Below are 20802 nucleotides of genomic sequence, written 5' to 3' on the forward strand. Positions count from 1 at the left end.
TTTAAAGAGCAAATTGGACAGGTATCAATGGCCTAGGTGATCAAAGAGGAGCTTCGTTTCATAGCTGATGGTAGGACAGCTGTAGTTAAAACCAAAAAATTGTTTTGGTTAAGAGGAACAGATAGTGTCTGTGTGTGTGTGTGTGTGTGTGTGTGTGTGTGTGTGTGTGTGTGTGTGTGTGTGTGTGTGTGTGTGTGTGTATTCTTGTTTCACATAATATCATCTACTAAGAGGCAATCTCTGCTTGACTTACAAAGCCACGTCTGACCCAGCTCTGTTGGAAATGCTACATCTAAAGAAATCCCAATCTCTCCACACCACATGCTCCAGAGACCTCAACCTCATTCCCACTGTGATGCCCATGTACTGGCCCAGTAATCAAGGAGCCTCAATCCTCACCATTAACACCAGTGAGGATTTGCACATTGGGAATGATAGCAAATACATGCACAGTAAAGTACAATTTCCCTTAAGAGCACACAGAGATCACAGTCAGTCTGGGGCTAGTTTCTCCCTTTCTCTCCAGATCCCCATTAAGACTCCCCACCGGCACAGCTGTAGAGTGGAGTCCTTAGCCAGGGTTCCAAGCCAAGTCCTCCCAGCACTCCCTCTGTCCAACCAGTGCTTCGTGTCCCTGCCCAAGTAGCTGACACACACACACATACTTTGAGATATGATTTATATACAACCACACAGAAACTCTTGGGGAAGGCTGGCACAGGTTCACTAGCTGTGCCCCTTCTGTCCAGGCTATAAGGTAGTAATCCACTGCCACCAGAACCCCTATTTATCAGCTACCAATAAGGCCATTCCCAAAGGGTGTCCAATTTATACTGTGCAATATTATTATCCTAATAGTAAGTGGGCAAACAGCAGGGCTTATTGGAGTGGCTTTGTACAGTATCACTAAATGCATGCTACTATTCTAGAGCTTAAATTATCTCTACACAAAACAGCCACAGTTGAAAGGTTTAAAAACTATTTAATTATAAATAATAAAAACACAAGACAAATCTTCTTAATTCAGCACAGTGCAAGTCAAGAGTTCAGAAATCACACGAAAATGCTTAAAATAATACTGTAGAATAGTCTGACATAAATATAGGAAACAGCTAGACTAAATCTGATTAAATTCCCATCTAACTCTAAGAGCAATCACAGTTCTAAATAAACTTACATATAGAGCAAAGGCAGAGTACTGGTGAGTGATGTTCTTCAGACAAAATCCAAAATGCTCTCTGATTCTTTCTCTCTCTGTGAGAAATTCTTAAAAATAATACATCACTGATGACTCATTTTAGATTACATCATTCTTCTCTGGTTCCCAGGCTAACAGAAGCTCAGAGTTTTAACATTTCTTTGATCTTGCACCTGACCAGGAAACTACAGCAGTTAAAGACATTATGTATTTAAAATCTAAAATCTAACAATTAACTCTGGTCTCAAAACAATAGAAGGAATTCCTCAGTCCAGACATCATGTCTCCGAAATTTGAGATCAAACAGTCATACAATGCTTCACTTATCAGCTTTCTTCCAGCAGAGTGCACTGTGGTTACATTTTTGAAGTTCAACATTTAACACAGTTTTGTAACATTTAAGAGGACAAGCCTGTGGCTTATATTCATATTTACAATGACATAGAATTATCTACAGCATTCTATCTAGCTAGGCTGGCAGCCTACACATATCCTCACAAACACAATCAAATGAACATGCTGGAGGGACAGGTTCATAACCTAGAGACTGCCCATGCTCTGGAAAAGACTTCCCATACATGTCAATCAAAGCAACTCACTGGCCCTCTTCAAGAGAAATCTAGAAATCTTGATGAGTGGATGGGAAATAGAAAGTTCACGCCGGGGATCACTCCAGTGGCTCTACTTGATAGAGGCACTGGGAACTAACGTCGGGCGGCACAATGCCAGGGCACTTCTATGGGCTAGGCTTGTAAAGGCTCCAGGGCCATTAGCCTAGTATGCATCTGTAAACCTATGAACAAATATATATATAAATATATACACAGACACATACTTACATAGTCAAAAAAAATAAAGACAGTAGAGCAACTTTAAAAAGTTACTTTTCCTCCCTTACTTTCACTGTTTATTTTTAGTCATTTTGTAACTCACTGGTCTCACAATTACAACAGGGAGCTCTGTGTTAAAGGCAACAATTAGGCATTCTGAGACTTTTTATTGCAAATCCTAAAACAGCGAGACTGATTGTGTGTAAATGGGTTATCATAAACTATATCTGGGATCACTTGTCCTGGAATCTTTCCCTTTCTACCTGGTACATTGATCTCAGAGTTAGCTTATATAAGTAATGGGTGTGGGGGTGCAACCACCCACATTGGGGAGGGGGAACTGGTGAGTTTATCTGTTGTAAAAAAAATTTAAAGATAGCGCAAACAGTTTCAAAATTCACTGTTTTCCCTTGTTTTTGCTATTTATTTTTAAAAAGTTTGGTTGCAAAGCTGCTACAGGGAGTCCTGTAAATCTGTATGTCTTAACTAGCTCACTTTGGTAAACCATAGAGAATAGGATGTAAATGAGAATGCAGCAGAGATGCACATATTTTATGAGTTAAAATGGAGTAAACAGTAAAATGTCATGGCTTAAAAGGGTCAGAAAATATCAATTCACTTACCTAGTTAAAGATTAATTAAATTAAAGCATTATTCCAGTAAAGTATCACTGTAGGGATGAAAAAGAAAATGTTTAGAAGCTGTTTTAGGAGATGAGCCTTCATAGAGTAGGTGGTAGAATAATTTTTATGTGGAAGTCTTCTTTTGACCAAATGCCTGTTAAATTTAAAACTATACAAGACGAACATTGCTTATATGTCACTCATATGCAGTGATTTAGACATTGTGCTAAGATTTTAGTCTAAGATAAAAGTCAGAACTGTTTAAAGATGCATATATTATTATGTAATTAAACTGTGAATGTACAAAGACTCCTTTTTAGCAACTGTATGAGTTCTAGCACTTGAAAATATTTTTTTTAAATGCAAAAGTGCTGCTTTGGACCTTCAGCAATGATTTTAAAGGACAGTGCTATGGTCAAGAGTTGCAATAATACGACTTTTGAGTTAAAACAAGACTAAAAACCAAGGGCAAAGTGGGGTCCATGCTGTAGCATCTAAAAGAAAAATGCAGGAAAACAATTTAGCAACATATTTCTAGTGGTCATTAGATGCTCCCATCTGCGTCTGAATACTTATTTGTTTAGTGTATTCAGCTTTTTACATTTTGCATAAGAATGCTGTGTTCTACACTGTCAAAAAAGGATTTGCTGTGAGATACAGAGATGACTAACCATTTATTCTTTTCGCCCTTAGTACATGCTTTCTGAAGAGACAATAGAGGCCTTAAGGAAACCAACATTTGATGTGTGGATGTGGGAACCCAATGAGGTAAGAGTCAATTAAGAAATAACCTGCATGTTGACATCATGGCATTTTAAGATGGTGGTGGCTATTAAATTGTCAAGGAAACCTGTGTAGAAGCATAAGCTGCTTGGTGCGTGGCCATTTCACGTTCACCTATATCTGTTTCTTTTCTCAGTGCAGTTTTCTATTCTACTTTGTTATATAACAGTCCTTACTAATGCGTCTGTAAATCATCTAACTTTTCTCAAACAGTATAATGAATATGTATGATGTGTAACTAGCCATGTGCTTGAATTTCAAAATCAATTTCCTTTTATTTTAATTTTTATTTTTTTTTTATTATTATTTTTTTTAATTTACCTCCATATGAAGATTAGATATCACACAGTTTTTGTATAAATAGTTTTCACAAAGAAACTTGTTGCCATGTATTCTAGACTTACTGAGCTAGCATTGTATATTATAAAGTTAATGTAGTCACTAATTAATTACTTTTTAGTTGTCTGGGGTTTCATGTTGCAAGGTTTTTTGTAAGTTTAGATGTTATACCATCCCACTAAAAAGTCAATCCATTTATATTGAAAAGAGGTGTGTGGCAGTCCCAGGAAGCTGTTAGTGAATTCCCACTTACAGGCCCTTGTATATACCATAAGTCTCAATGTCTTGCTACCATTTAAGGCTACCGCTTTTTACAGAAGAAAGTATGGGGGTACTTGAAATTTCAAATGATGTTTGCCTGACCATAATGTTCATAATGTTATTTAAAATAATGACTGACCATGTAACCAAATGAAATGTAACTTATCAGGAAGTTAATACCTGCTTACAAACCTTTACTTATTTATTTATTTGTTTGACATTTATTATCGGGAAAGTCCGACTGAGCCAATAAAGTGCCCTTTTCAGCAGATGCCCAGGGAGAAAAGCTACACAGTTAACGTGGAATAGAAACATGTGAAAAGAGAAACAAAACAAATGTAATATCATATAAACAGAAAATTATTACATTTACCAGGACAATGATGAAACAGACATGTGAATCTATAACCATTACATTAGTTGGAAAACTATATGATTATGATCATAAAATTAAATATATATAAAGAGAGATAGAGAAAGTTTAGATACAGTGATATGTGATCATGTGACATAATAATTGCACAGTCAGACAACACAACCTATATAAAGCTAGGAATAGTAAGACCAAGACAGAGCAACTAAGACAAAGTATGGTGCATAAATGGTAGCACGTAAGGGGAAGGTGACAGATGAAGGAGAGAAAGAGCAAGAGAGAGATAATGACTGTATGAACAATCAAGGAACAGATGTAAATGACTAGGATTAGGATGAGGAGTAATAAACTGAGGCTATGCATTTGAGCTTACAGAGTGATGAGTATACAAGAGTAATGTGAGAGTCGGGAGAAAGTGAGTGGTTCAGAGGTAAGAGAGGGAGTATACATAGTAGAAACGAGATTAGACAGAGAGTACACATATGAGAAAAAGAAGAGAAAAACAGTAAAATGGAAAGTTAGAGAAGAGAATGGCAGGAGGTTGGAAGCATCGGAGATGTAAGCGGGGAGAAGGAGAAGGAAGGAGGATACAATATAGTAATTCATCCTGAATAGGAGCAGATCCACGATTTACTTAAGTGTTCTTTTAATAAGCCTTTGAAAGAGGATAGGTAAGAGATGGTTCTTTAAGCTATAAGCAAAGGAGCTATTTATATTACATGTATTTTTTATTATTTTGTATGTCTAAATAACTAAATGTGTCTGTAATTTTTCTTTGTGGAGCTTTTCTCCCCGGGCTTCTGCTGAAAAAGGGCCTTTTCGGCTCAGTCAGACACCCCCGGTTAACAAATGTAAAATAAAAAATAAAATAAAAATTACTTATAGATAAGATTGGATTATAAATTATTGCCTGATGCATAATCATGGAGTCTTTCTAATCTATTATGTTCATTAATACTTGAAAATTAAGAGTAAACTATTTTATTTTATTTTTTTAATAATTTAAGGCTACCTGGTTGCAGGAATTGCAGTGACACTAAATTGTTTTTTGTAAGTAGTTAATCCAAACTTTAACCCAAATGTATGTATTAGACTAATAATTTTAAGTAATTTGCAGGATTTTGCTATATAATTATAGCCATAAAACTCCATTAGACTTAAATGGTATTAGTTTAAAAAGTACGCAATTTGTAGAGATTTATGTGACCTCACACTTAGGTTTTTTTTTATTCAAATTCTTAAAGTTTTTTTTTTTTATTAATTCAAGAAAAATGCCTTGGAAAAGGGTCTGTATTAGGAAGTCGAATGCTGAAAAGAGCGAACGTTCTTAGACTGACAACTAATAACCAAAACCACAGAATGTCGAATGGCCAGAACAGTGATTTTTTTTTTTCCCAGGGAAAAAAATCGCTGGGCCGTTGCCCGGCCTTTGACGTTTCCTCCACTGTGGTGCAATCTCTGAGTATGGTATATTTAAGTAGGGGGGGTGTGACTTTATTTTGTCTGTGGATTTGTTTTGGGGGTTTTTTTGTTTTTTTTTTTGGAGCAGTGATTTTTTTTTCCCCTGGAAAAAAAAATCTCTGTTCTATATGTTTGATATTGTGTGGTTTCGGTCTTTAGTTGTCGATGTAAGAGCAGTCGCTCTTTTCAATATTCGACTTCCTAATATAGACCCTTGTAAAAACATTATTTTAATTCATACATTCCGAAATAAAAAAAAAAAATACATGGTATTCAAAACTTGGCCAGTGCACGTTATGGCAAGTTTTGCTCAATGTTTTCTTAGTTTCCATTTCATAGACCTGCTTTCCTGTTGTTTTTTTTTTTTTTTTTTTTTGTAATAGTGCAATAGAGCAGTTCAAAGAATAGGTCTTTTGATGGCATACATCCATTCATGCCTATGACAGCAGCAGCGCTGTTAGGGCCACAGCAGGTAAATATTATGAAGCCTTGTGTGTGTGTGTGTGTGTGTGTGTGTGTGTGTGTGTGTGTGTGTGTGTGTGTGTGTGTGTGTGTGTGTGTATGTCTGTGTCTGTGTGTGTGTGTGCGCGCACGCGCCTGTGCAACTCTGTTGCATGGGTTGGTAAGGAGAACACTAGTGCTGTTACATCTGGAAGTGCTAGTGTTTGAGTCAGAGACAGGATAATGATCTGCTAATGAAATGTTTCTCCATGTACCTTCATCATGTTCTGAATTGCTTAATACTGCAGTTGCACTAGTGGATGCAGCAGCATTGCCCCAATAGCTCTGGTAGTGATATGTTCATGAGTCCTGATCAATATCTAAGTAGAAAATCTATAAAAACTTCCTGAACACTTACCTTTCAAGTTTTTAGCACAAGAAATCTGGACAGAGCGAAAAATAATGAGGAAAAAGGCCCCAAAAATAGGGGCATATTTTAAATATCGCTTGTATAAAGTTAGGAAGTTGCTAGAATAAAATGGTTTGTGTTGCCATGCATCTTCTGAAGAATATGATGTCTGAAATTTAAATGTCTGTCATTATTTAGCAAATTCAGTTCTCACGGTTTTGCCAGAAAATCACAAGTTTTATGAAAAGAATAGACCAAAAATATGAGGCAAAAATATGGACATTCTGTGAATGAGGAAGATTATAGTGATACATCAACATGGTACAGAAGGAGTGATCTGCAAAGTTTCACACCATGGTGGCAATGGCAAGGGAGAAGGAATCATAATGTTGCAAGTTGGAAGTTTCCAGAACAAAGTTCTGATGTTCATCGTGTTTCACTGTTGCAGTCATTACACTTGGGTTATCCTGCTGGCAGGCTACCCGCAGTCGGCCTGAATTCTAAAGTCCTGGGCTGGCATCCGTTGCTGTCGCCTCTTCCCTGACGTCAGTGCGCCAGGGGTATATAAGATGCAGCTGACGCCATTTTCTTCAGTCTTTCTTGCTGTGCGGTGCCCGAAGCAAAAGCAGTTCGCAAGTGCCGGTCGGCCGACTCCTGAGATTTTTGTGTTCGAATTTCAGATCCGAAGTCTTCATTTAAAGCCAAGTACCCCATTGGGGAAACTTTTTTCTTGCTCCAGACCAATGTCAGAAAAAGTTAATAATTGTATTTCTTGTGGGAAGCAAATACCTCATAAGGACTTCCATTCTTATTGTATTCCTTGCCTAGACCCTGATCACGACGTCGCTAATTGTAGGTTTTGTGCTAGATTTAACCAACGCACTATTAAGCGGCAGCACGATTTTGCATTTCACTACTTTGGCCGTAGATTTAATTACACGATGACGTCGGATAGCCATCCGACTACCGCAATTCACAAGAAACGCAAGGAAAAGGACACGCATCCGAGGTCCAAAAATGACGACGAGGCTTCTTCTAAGCCATTCGCCGGTTTACCGTTTCTCAGTGAGGTGCTTTCGCAGCCCCTGATACCCGCTACCTCAGAGCCGCAGGCCGCATCCAACTCCCATGTGGAGCCAACTAGGCCACAGGAAACTCAAGGTATTGGACACTCAAAAAATATCCCTTCAGATGGGTCTGGATCTGCTGAGCAGGCATCGGCTTCTGAGGGTGTTTTCAGGCCTACACAGTTATATGTAAAACCAACTACAGCTTCAAAGCCAAAGACTAAAGCTCCACTAAAGACAAAGAAACAAGTAAAGCAATCCCATGGACAGGCCTCCATGCTTAAAAAACAGATGCTGAAAATGGCCGAATGACCTAATTACTTTGATCAGGGGTTCCCATCCCCCTCCTGATAAGAGGCCTAGGCAAGAGACAGAATATGAATCTTCTGATCAGGTTTCCATTTCCTCTGATTCCTCTTCTGAACAGGAATACTCTCTTCCTCCCTATGAGGATTCTGATGCTGAAGAATCTATTCCTTCAGCCTTTCCTCCCGAGGATTATTCTTTTGGGGAAACCCTGCATACCATGATGGAGAACTTCCACTGGGAGAGCCAAGACTACTCAGAATCTAAGAAAAGGCTTAGAGACTTCCTTTTACTTCCTCAGTACAGGCCTCTTGCTATTCCTCCTGTTTTAGACATTGTAGATGATGTATTTTCAGAGTCTGGCCTGTCTCCAGACTCTTTACCTCCAGCACCTGTTAAACCAGACAAGTACTACAGGGTTCCAGATTCCCATAAATTTCTTTATAAAAACCCTGCTGCTGACCCAGAAACAATTTCTCATGGTCCCAAAGGGGTCAAGGCTTCCACTGCAAAAAATCCTATCCCCTCAGACAGGGATTCAAGGGCTCTGGACAGATGGGGGAAAAAGATTTATACTTCTGCTACCTTGGCTGTAAGAGCTTTAAATTGTCAGTTTCATATGCTTAAATATCAGCAATACTTAATGTCACTGCTTAAACAGAAAATGTTGACTAATTCTAAATGTGTAAAAAACAAAGAAATGCAGGATTTATTTCATGCAGCTGAACAAGTGGGAAAGCATACTGGTTTTGACTCTCTGGAGGCCTCCTGCAGGGCCGCTGTTACGGGTACTGTCATTAGGAGGCATGCTTGGTTAAAGGAACAGAATCTGCCTGATCATGTTAAAGCAAAATTATTAGATGCTCCACTACAGCATGATACTTTGTTTGGTGTTAAGGCAGAAGAGGTGTTGAAGAAAATGAGGATAAAGCGAAGTCTATGCAGACAGTTAAGGATTTCTTACAGGTACCGCCACCCAGATTTAGCAGGAACTGGCCTTCAAAGAATTGGTCCTTTCCAGTGTCAGACAGGCCACAAAGAGGCAGATACAGATGTCCCAGAGGCAGATCCCAACCCCAAGGCTCATACAGGTCCAAACAATGGGGTGCTTCTACCTCCAAAAGCGGAGAAGACAAATCTCAGCCATACAGGAAACAGTCCCAATGACTTTCCTCTACCAGAACCAAGCACTTATCTATTGGCAGCCCCGTTAGGTGGAAAACTAGCACTTTTTTCGCAAAATTGGCACATGATCACCCAGGACAAATGGGTCTTGAATATAGTGTCACAGGGCTACAGGTTCCAATTTCACACCCTGCCAAGGTCAAAAGGTATGCCAGACCTGCCACACAATCAATGAGCAGAGGTACAAAAACAAGTTTCATCTTTCATGGACATGAGGGCCGTTCAGTTAGTGCCACAGCAAGAGCAGGGACAAGGTTTTTACTCAAGACTTTTCTTGGTACCCAGAAAGGACAAAGCCTGGAGACCAATACTCGACCTGTCTATTCTAAACACTTTTCTGGACATTCCAAAATTCAAAATGTTGACTCTGCAACAACTTCTGCCCATGCTGGGCAAGAAGGCTTGGCTTGTAACATTGGACCTAAAAGAGGCATACCTGCATGTCCCAATCAGACAATCTTGCAGAAGATACCTCAGATTCATAGCTGGATCGATGCACTACCAATTCTCTGCACTGCCCTTTGGCTTATCTACTGCGCCCAGGGTCTTCACAAAATGCCTGGCACCAGTAATTGCATTTTGCAGACAAAGAGGAATTCAAATATATCCTTACTTGGACAACTGCCTTATTCAAGCAGAGAACAAGGACATTCTACTAAAGCATCTGGCGTTTGTAAAAAGATTACTAATTTGCCTAGGGTACACAGTAAACAAAAAGAAACCAAACCTAGTACCCTCTCAAGAGATAATATTCCTGGGTGCAAGCTTAAATACAACTGCCCAGATGGCTTATCTCATGCCAGGCAAACAAAAGCAACTGACGTCTTACTTCAAAATGTTGGCAACAAAGACCCAGTTATCTGCAAGAAAAATTCTGCAGGCTTTGGGTTTCATGGCATCCTGCATTCTGCTAATTCCATATGCAAGACTGCATATGAGGAAACTACAATGGTATCTAAAAAGTGTTTGGACTCAACATTGCCACAGCCTGGAAACATTAATTACCCTCATTCCCTGCCTGCAACAGGAGTTTCGATGGTGGGCACAGGCCTGTCACCACAACAAGGGACAGCCATTCACTTTACCCACAGCCAAGCAGACATTAACAACAGATGCATCAGACTATGCCTGGGGGGTGTACATGGCAGGAAAATGTATTCAGGGCACATGGTCCGCAAGCCAAATGCATCTTCATATCAATCAAAAAGAGATGCTAGCTGTTCAAAATGCCCTGACAGCCTTCAAGGATCTGCTTCATCCAGGACAACTGCTGATAAAGACGAACAATACTACAGTCATTTGGTACATAAACAAGCAGGGAGGCACACATTCCTATCCCCTCTGCAGACTAGCCATGACTTTATGGGACACAGCATTGACTTACCAAGTACACCTGCAAGCACAATTCCTGCCAGGAAAAATAAATACTCTGGCAGACGAACTAAGCAGAAACCTCATGGATCCCCATGAGTGGAAACTGGATCCACAAGTCTTCAGCATGATAACAAAGAAATGGGGATGCCCAGACATAGATCTATTTGCCTCCCCTTACAACTGCTAACTACAAAGATTCTGCACAAGGACTTATCACAAGCAAGCATGGAAAGTGGATGCTCTATCATTCAGCTGGAAAACCCTAACAGTATATGCCTTTCCTTCTCTGCCTCTCCTCCCCAAGGTACTCCTAAAGGTCAGACAAGAGAAGCCAAAATTTATTATTCTGGTTGCCCCAGACTGGCCCCACCAGCACTGGTACCCAATCCTAAAGAGCTTGTCTCAAGGCCCATCCTGGACATTACCTCTAATTCCTCACTTACTGACCCAACGAAACAATCAGATCCTGCACAGCCAACTCAGGACCCTAAATCTGGCAGCATGGCGGATAATGTAGCCATTCAGACCACACCTCTCTCTAAAGCAATGATGGACGTTATTTTGGAGGCCAGGAGGCCCAGTACCAGAAAATCTTATGCAGAAAAATGGACGAGATTCTGTGCATGGAACCAGGCACAAGGAATTGACACGTTTGTACCAAATATTCCTCAGATTTTACAATACCTAACTGAGATGCTGGACAAAGGCCTAGCCTTTTCAACAATTAAAATCCATGCCTCTGCCATTTCAGCTCATTACAATATGGAACCACCTATTTTTTCTCATCCATTGCTAAGGCAGTACCTCAGAGGGGCCAAAAACATAAGACCTCCAAGGAGAGCACCAATACCTGCATGGAACCTCAATTATGTTTTGGAAAAACTCACACTGCCTCCTTTTGAGCCAGCCAATACAGCTGAGATAAAGTTCTTATCATGGAAAACAGCTCTGCTCCTAGCAATAACCTCTGCAAGGTGAGTCTCAGAGTTACAGGCACTCATGGCTGTAGAACCTTTTATCATTTTCCTTCCAGACAGGGTTTCTCTGAGGACAAACCCAACATTTATGCCTAAGGTAGTGTCCAGCGTGGCCCTTAACCAAACCATTCATTTGCCTACTTTTTATCCAAACCCTCAGAATAAGGGTGAGAGACTCCTGCATTCTTTGGACATACACAGACAGCTACGCTTCTACTTGGACAGAACTAAAGCTTTCAGAAAGACTGAGCAACTCTTAGTGGAATATGCTGCAGGATCACAAGGAAAGGCTATCTCAAAACAGACTATTTCAAAGTGGATAGGCCACTGCATTCGTTTCTGCTATTCACAACATGGCAAATCAGTGCCTAAGGGCATTAGACCACATTCAACCAGAGCAGCAGCCACGTCAGCAGCCTTCCTCAGAGGAGTACCAACCAAAGATATTTTAGAGGCTGCAACTTGGAGTTCAGTGCACACTTTTACAAGGCACTACCACTTACCTCTCTACTCTAAATCCAGAGCAGGCTTTGCCACTGCAGTTCTGCAGGGCCTTATAGCCTCTCCTAATCCTATGTAGACCCAGCCACCCAACCTCAGCTTTGGTATTCAACCCAAGTGTAATGACTGCAACAGTGAAACACGATAAACATAGTACAGTTTTGTACCTACCATAAATGTAGATGTTCGAGTGTATTCACTGTTGCAGTCCAGGTTACCCACCCACCATCCCCCTTTTCTTTGCTGGGACTTATCTGTACCTCTCTATTCTATACAACCTATGTGGTCTATTTGTTTGTAGATGAAGGAAATGTTTACTTTAGTGCATGCATATTTATTGGCATTATTTTAGCCTACCCTTTTGGGGGCACCTGACATCTGGGGCAAGAAAAACTGAAGAAAATGGTGTCGGCTGCATCTTTTATACCCCTGGCGCACTGACATCAGGGAAGAGGCGAAAGCAACTGATGCCAGACCTAGACTTTGGAATTCAGGCCGACTGCGGGTAGCCTGCCAGCAGGGTAACCCAAGTGTAATGACTGCAACTGTGACTACACTCGAACATCTACATTTATGGTAGGTACACAACTGTACCTTTCATTTACTGAAACAGGAAGAACCCAAGGATGATACTGCAGTTTCCTTGATTGATGTAGTCTAGCAGATGATTCTTTTAGAGATTGAAGAGTGTCAAAGGTGGAACATCAAAAAAGAGAGGGCAACATAAGGGTGTACCTAAATTTGTACAGCAGTCTGAAGGGAGGAGGGAGGGTAAACAAGTGGTCAAACAAATGCAGAACTGTTCATTTGGTACTGCAGACCAAGAGAACAGTGGCAGAAGATTCTCCGATTATCATACAATGGCCAGTGATAGGAATTAAAACAAAAACAGAACACATATATATTGTACTGGGCACTTTATAATCCATGACATACGACTGACAATGCACATTACTATATTTGGTGTAGCATTTGAGACATATAACTTGCAACTAAATTTATGATAGAATATAGAAGAAAAAAACTGTGTTGTTATTGACTGCAATATACAAGCTAAAAGTAGATGATTTATCCAGTTTAGAACAGAAGAGATAACACTGCGAATAAATATGTCGAAAATATTTAAATGAGAAACATATGTTTGTGATTGAAAGTGACTGATGAAAAAGACATATGGACTGGAAGTGAGAAGCATGGGCTTCTCTGCGTATTAAAGTACAGTCAATAGATCTTCTAACTAGTACTGCAGTATGAAGGTAAAGTACTAGAATCAAATAACATTTTTTATGGGGGAGTCTTTAATCATTTTGTTGCTGAATTCTAAAACAAAGGTGTTTATAGTAGGGGGAAAAGGGAGATAGTAAAAGGAAATTTTGAAATGAAGTGCAGAATATGCTGGAAACTATAATATTTTTAGTTTGCTTGTTTAATGGATAATGTGTAAACAGACTCAGAAAATGCTCAGAAAGATGATAATATACTTATACTTGAAAATAGCTTAGACAACGAGAGAGGAAATGAAAGTAATATGGTAACAGTAAGGTATGTGAAAAATAGGAGGACGGGGACTTGGGTTCAACACTAATTTTGTTTGAAATAAGATGGTAAATTTAGTGCATGAAAGTAAATTCCAAGTGTTGGAAATTGCAAAGTAGTGGAGAAACATTCATAAAATCGTAGTAAAGGAAGAAAACAATATAGGGGAAAGAGTTAAAAGAAGAAAAAAAGGAGAAAGCACAGTGTAAAAAAATTATAAAAAATAAAAGGGTCATTTATGTGTTTTGTTGAACCTAAATAGCTTAAAATTATTTGACAAGGCTTGTGATATTGAAATGTTCTTAACAAATTAGAGGGGACATGATAGGTTTGCTTAATATGTGATTTGTTAGTTTCAGGCAGAGTAAGGGAAGAAGTAGCATGGATCTGGTCAAGACCACCCATCATCACATCTCTCACATAAAAACACAAACCAAACACCCACCTTTGCGGAGGCTCCCAACAGAAATTTACCCAAACAGCAGAGACCTCCAAGACAGAAATGCACTCGACCATCACAGCACAGGACAAACCACAGGACACATAGCTCACCTCCACAGTGTGCCCCTCAACCTAAGCCCCTAAGGCTAAACACCTTGCCCAATACACTAATTATAGGTGACTCAGTAGTGAGGCACACAGATGTCCCACTCACAAGGTTGAATAAGGAGAAGGTAACAGTCAGCTGTCTATCAGGTGCCAGAATCTAACACATAACACACACACTCAGGTCACTCCACAAGTACAAGTATGACTCTGTCATGGTCCATGTGGGTGTGAATGACCTGAGATGCACATCCCTGGACTGCATGAAAAGAGACATGGTGGAGCTCTCAGATTATGTGGCCCACCAAGTATGACCCTAGCCCTGAGCAGTATCCTACCATCACCCAGAATGATACCGCAGTACAAACAAAAAATGATTGACTTCAACAATTGGATAAGTTTCTGGTGTCATTCTAAGGGGATCCAGTATCTCTCTGCTTGGGATGACATGACTGACAGACCTCGATGCTTTGCCAGAGATGGCCTGCATCTGTCACCCCTGGGTTTCCGGGTACTGGCTAAGGCTGTTGCCACCGCTATAGTGCCTTTTTTAGGTAGTGTTCCAAAGACAAAATTACCACTGTAATAGCTATAAATATATGCAATCTGAAGGTCATGCTGCTCAATGCTAGAAGTCTAAATCTCAAGATGTACTCGCTCGAAGCACTCCTCAAAATGGAGAACATTGACATTTGTGCTGTAATGGAGACCTGGTTTAAAGCGGCAGAAAGCACCCCCTGCTCTACCAGGCTATAACTAATTCCACACCTTTCGGCCCCAAAACATGGACCATTCCCCCAAAGGCGGTGGTGTCTCCATATTCATAAAAGATATGTACACCTCCAGACTGGCAGCCCAGCATAACACATCTGAGATACTTCAGGTACAACTAACATTCAGTAAGATGGTGATCCAGGTCATGGCCTGCTATAGGTCCCCAACCATGTCCCTAGACTCTCACTCCACATTCCTAAGGACCCTGGAATCTTTCAAGGTCCAACCCAACACTCTCATACTAGGAGACTTCAACTACCCCTCCATCAACTGGGAAAACTACTCAAGCACCAATACACTGGCCCAATGCTTCCTGGAATTCATCACTTCCAATGCCCTGGACCAGCTCATTCTGACCCCCACTAGAGGAAGCAACATCCTTGACCTGGTTATTACTAACATGGGTGACCATTGCTGTACACCAGTAGTCAATCCTTCCCTGGTCAGATCTGACCATAAACTAATCACCATGGAAATCCACATCTCAACCACATCCCCCGCAAAGGTAACCACCTTGAAAAACTTCTCCAAAGCTGACTTTGGGCTCCTAAAAACAGAGGTGGCTAATTTCACTGCACCCATGCCAATGGAAAATAGCTGCATGACTGCCAAATCATACACCAATCCACTGTACGAACATGTACATAAATGCATGGAACTAGCCATACCCAAAAGAACCAAGACACTCTCCTCCAAAAAAAAGGAAGCCAATCTGGTTGTCCCCTACCATTAATAAACTCTACAACAGATGGAAGAAACTGTTGCAGAAAAAGGTGAAGTCCCAAGACTAGAAAAACTCCCTTATCAGCCTCAACAAAAAGTTGAGATCCCTCATCAAATCATGTAAAGCCAGCTATGAAGGCAAAAATGCAGCATATCAAGAATCTCCATGACAATACCCAGATTTGCTCTGAGTTACTGCACAATGGTACCTCCTATACTGAGCCAACAAATATTGCCAACATACTGGCTGACAGATTCAGTGCCAACTTTACCCCCCCCCAAAGGACCAATCACAATACTGGAAGAATGCCAGGCACCCAGCATTACCGCAGCACTGGTTAAAGCTGCATTGCCCAAGGCCAGGAATACAGCTTCCATGGGACCCGATAATATCCCTGGCTGTGCTCTACATGAACTACAAAGTGAACTGGCACCACATTTGTGTGCTCTGTTTAGTCACACCCTCACTTCAGGCTTTGTCCCTACTGAATAGTGCACTGCTACAGTCATCCCTCTCCATAAAGGAGGAGCAACTATAGACCCTAGGAATTATCACCCCATTAGCTTGACGAGTCTGATATGTAAAACTTTGGAACATATCATCATGGACCTGATTAAGAAAACATGTAGGAAATCTTCAAACTCTAGACCCCATGCAATTTGTCTTTGTGAAAGGGAAATCATGCCTGCTCAACCTGGTCGACTTCTTTGAGTCAGTCACCAGGGCTGTGGATGAAGGTAAGGCAGTACATTCAGCATACCTCCATCTGGCCATGGCCTTTGATACCATTCCATACTCAGGAATTATTGATAAACTCACCAAACTAGGTATCAACCCCTATATCACTAGGTGGGTTGCAAATTGGCTCACAGATGGAACACACAGTGTAAAAGTAGTAGACTCCAAGTCAGACTGCCGACCAGCCATGAGTGGAGTCCCATAGGGTTCGGTTCTGGGTCCTCTCCTGTTTGGCATCTACTTCTCAGAAGTCCAGGCCAACACAAAGGGACTCTGGATGACCAAGTTCACAGACGACTGCAAGCTGGGAACCATTATTAACTCCCCAAGTGATGCAGACATCCTATAGAAAGGCCTCACTGAGACCAATGACTGGTGTTGAAACCATGGCCTTAAGCTTAATGCCAAAAATGTGTTGTCATCCCCTTTAGTAAAAACTCAGTTCCCAATAATTACCACATCGATGGGAGCCCACTCAACACTGAAAGCATTATAAGAGATCTGGGGACTCAGATTGACAGCAACCTCTCCTTCGACCATCACATTGCCTCTGTGGTCAGAAAGTCCTTCTATTTGGCACATCTCATTACCAAGGGTTTTGCATCCAGAAAGAAAGAGGTCATCATCTCTCTCTGCTCTTCCCTCATTAAACCAATAAGTGATTATAATGCCCCATTTGGCATGTACCTCACTAGACACCTGCAACAGTTGAAGAGGCCACAGAAGTACCTCACAAAGAGGATCTTAGGGATTAAACACATGTCCTCCATGAACAGACTCAAAAGACTCCAGCTATTCTCTGTCTCATATTGCCTACTTAGAGGTGATCTTTGCTTAACTTGCAAAGCCATGTCTGAACCAGCTCTGTTAGAAATGCTACATCTAAAGAAATCCAAATCCCTCCACACCACATGCTCCAGAGACCTCAACCTCATTACCACAATCATCAGAACATGCTGGAGGGAGAGGTTCCTCACCCAGAGACTGCCCATGCTCTGGAATAGACTTCCCGTACATGTCAAGCAGAGCACCTCGCTGTCCCTCTTCAAGAGAAATCTTGATGAGTGGATGGGTAATAAAAGTTCACCCCGGGAATCACTCCAGTGGCTCTACTTGACAGATGCACTGGGAACTAAGGTCAGGTGGAAAAATGCCAGGGTAATCCTATGGGCTAGACTTGTAAAGGCTCCAGGGCCATTAGCCTAGTACACGCCTATGAACCTATGAACAAGTGCAGTGGTATAGTTATGCTGTTTAATACTATGGAAGTAAAGTTATCAGGTGTTAAAATAATGAAAGCTGGAAGACCCTTGGTAATAGAATAAAGGGCAGAAGGATTCCAATAAAAATGGAGGCTTTATGTGCATCAAAAGCTCTTGTGGAAAGAGGAAAGACATTTGAAGAAATTAAATGGTGTGTTGATATGGGAATTGACAAGATGGAATATTTTAAATATAATTTGAGAAAGTAAAAGAGAAGTATGGGATTTGATGCGAAGAAGTGTCATTAAATTATAAAGTGGTGAGATACAAAGATAAGACGTATGCATACAGATGGGAAATTAAACAAAAACACAAACTGAAATACTTTAAGGAAGTGCAAAATTAAATATATTACAGGAGTTTCAGACATCTTAGCAGTATGGTGCATTTTAGGTAATAAAGAAAAAGTAATTAAATAAGGAAGAGGGTTTAGAAGATTAGCATGGAAGGAAGGATAGTTAAAAGTAATGAAGGAAATGCAGGCAAAGATATGAGAACAGCACAGACACGTGATGAGAAATCTTATGAAATGGGACATCTTGGTGGATAGCATTTAAGAAACAGTTATAAATGGAACTACAATGAATTAGTATGGAAAATAATATGTTGTGGTACAAGAGTATAAAAACTGTTAGAAAAGGAAGCTATTAGTCATCTAAGTAAAAGGGAGAGAGATTTATGAAAAATATGGAAAATGAAAGAGGTCCGCTATGTAATTTTGAAATTTCACAATCCCGACATTCTAAATACCAATGCTCAGAATATCGAGATTGTGAAATCTTGAAATAACAAAAAATAAACAAAATCAAGAATACATCAAAAAAGATAATTTTGCAGGGGGGCAAGCCCCCTTCCCCCCCACACCCCCTGCAACTTAAATATACTAACTCTGAGATTGCACTACAGTGAAGAAAATGGTGATCTTCCCATTCCGCACTGCATGATGATTTCCACTTACAGCTTTTGAGATTTCACAATTCCAAGGTTCCGAGCGTCTGTATTTAGAACGTCGGGATTGTGAAATTTCGAAATTCCAAAGTGGACTCAAATGAAAGAGATGGCCAACAGAAAAAGATCTTTCATAAGGGAGAAGAAGAAAAAAGACAGTCTACTGTTAGTTAAATGTATCAAAGGGATGAGAATTTAACAAATATATTAATTAATTAAATGTGGAATGGGTAAATGATAAATAAGTTATCATGATGGCTGCAAAAGAATGTGCTAATGTGATATATAAAGAAGGAAATATAGAACTAGAAAGACTGTCTGTTGAAGAACTAGCAAGAGGACAGATGTAAATGTTACAGAGGAAAATTGTATTAGAATAATTGTAAAGGGTTTTGAAACTGATAAATGAAGACTCTGTACCAGGAGAAGATTGACTACATTAGAATTTTTTTATAAGAAACTGAATATGGGGAATATGGTGGGTAAGAATTATTTCTTGGAAATTCTCAATGAATGGCTGCAGGAGGGTACAGAGGAGAAAGAAATACTTAGAATAATAATTACATTTATATGGAAAACTGGTGAGTGATGTTATAGGTAATGCAATTACAAAATATGGATGAAAAGTATTCAGGAAGATTAGGAAAGATTATATTAAATATGACTAGATGAGGCATTTATGGAACAAAAGAGAGAGAAGTGAAGGATTTGCCTCTGTTTATAAAATAAACTGTCTATAGTATAATGAGAGAAAGCAAAGAAGAAAGATATTTGTCATAAGCAAGCATGGAAAGTTATGGAATAGAAAAACAGATTTGTTCAAAAATGTTTGTAAGAATTCAGACATGCACGATATGGTAAATGGAGGGGGGGTTGGTAAAAATATTACGATGGAGAAGGGCTTAAGAGATGGATAGCCCTTGTGTGACTTGATTTTTTTTTTTTTGTTTGTTTAATAATGATTTTTAGGTTCATAGGTTCATAGGTTGGTACTAGGCTATCGGCCCTAGGGGCTGTGCAAGCCTAGCCATAACAATTCCCTGGATATTTCTTCCCACAATATTTACTTCTCTGGACCCCTGTCTAGCAGGGCGACTGGCATGATCCCCAGGGTGAATTTCCTATCTCCCATCCAATCATCAAGGTTCCTTTTGAAGAGGGTCAATGAGGCGCTCTGCTTGACATGTATGGGCAGTCTATTCCAGAGTATGGGGAGTCTCTGGGTCAGGAACCTATCCCTCCAGCATGTTTTGTTCATTGTGATGACAAGGTTTAGATACCTAGAGCGTGTGTCTCTGAGGGATTGGGATTTCTTTAAGTGGAGCATGTCCAACAGCTCAGGATTTGACATGGCCTTGTATGTTAAGCAGAGATCACCTCTGAGTAGACGATATGCCACAGAGTATAGCTGGATTTTTTTAGACTGTCAGCATATGGCATCTGCTTTAGGCCTGTGATTCTTTTAGTGAGGTATTTCTGTGGCCTTTCCAGCTGTTGCAGATGTCTTGTGAGGTACATACCAAACGGGGCATTATACTCTATAATGGGTCTAATGAGGGATGAGTACAGTGGGACAATGACCTCCTTTTTTTTCTGGATGAAAAGCTCTTAGTGATGAGGTGTGCTACATAGAAGGATTTCCTGAATGTTGTGGCGATGCAGTTATCGAAAGTGAGACCACTGTCCTCCTGTGTCCCTAAGTCTCTCATCACACTTTCGATGTTTAGAGTCCTGCCACCTATGTGGTAATTCATAGGTACATGTTTTTTTTTCCAGAGGGGACAACTATACATTTCTTGGCATTAAGCTTGAGCCCATGGCTCTGGCACCAGGCATCTGTTTCTGTAAGGCCCTTTTGTAGAATATCCACATCATTTGGGGATTCAATAATGGCTCCCACTTTGCAGTCATCTGCAAACTTTGTTAGCCAGGGTCCCTTAGTGTTGGCCTGTACTTCAGAGAAGTAGATGCCAAACAAGACTGGTCCCAGGACTGAACCCTAAAGTACTCCACTTGTCACTTGTCTGGAGCTGGATTTGGAGTTGGCTACTTTTACAGTCTGGGTTCTGTCAGTAAGCCAGTTGGCAACCCATCGAGTGGCGTAGGGATTTATGCCCAGCTTAGTAAGTTTATCTATGATTCCAGA

The 20802-nt window shown here is 40.3% G+C and overlaps 1 protein-coding gene across 3 annotated transcripts in view; it reads left to right on the plus strand.

Annotated features, from left to right (window-relative positions):
• PDE9A (phosphodiesterase 9A) overlaps positions 1-20802 on the plus strand; it is an 851735-nt gene that overhangs the window by 456624 nt on the left and 374309 nt on the right. For all 3 annotated transcript variants that reach the window (XM_044072227.1, XM_044072229.1, XM_044072228.1), the window contains one exon: positions 3345-3419. In XM_044072227.1, coding sequence (XP_043928162.1) covers positions 3345-3419 — 75 coding nt within the window. The remainder of the gene's footprint in view (positions 1-3344; positions 3420-20802) is intronic.

The sequence above is a fragment of the Protopterus annectens genome, chromosome 5.part0, assembly GCF_019279795.1.
Source record: "Protopterus annectens isolate FY-2018-M chromosome 5.part0, PAN1.0, whole genome shotgun sequence".
In the NCBI taxonomy this organism is placed as follows: Eukaryota; Metazoa; Chordata; order Ceratodontiformes; family Protopteridae; genus Protopterus; species Protopterus annectens.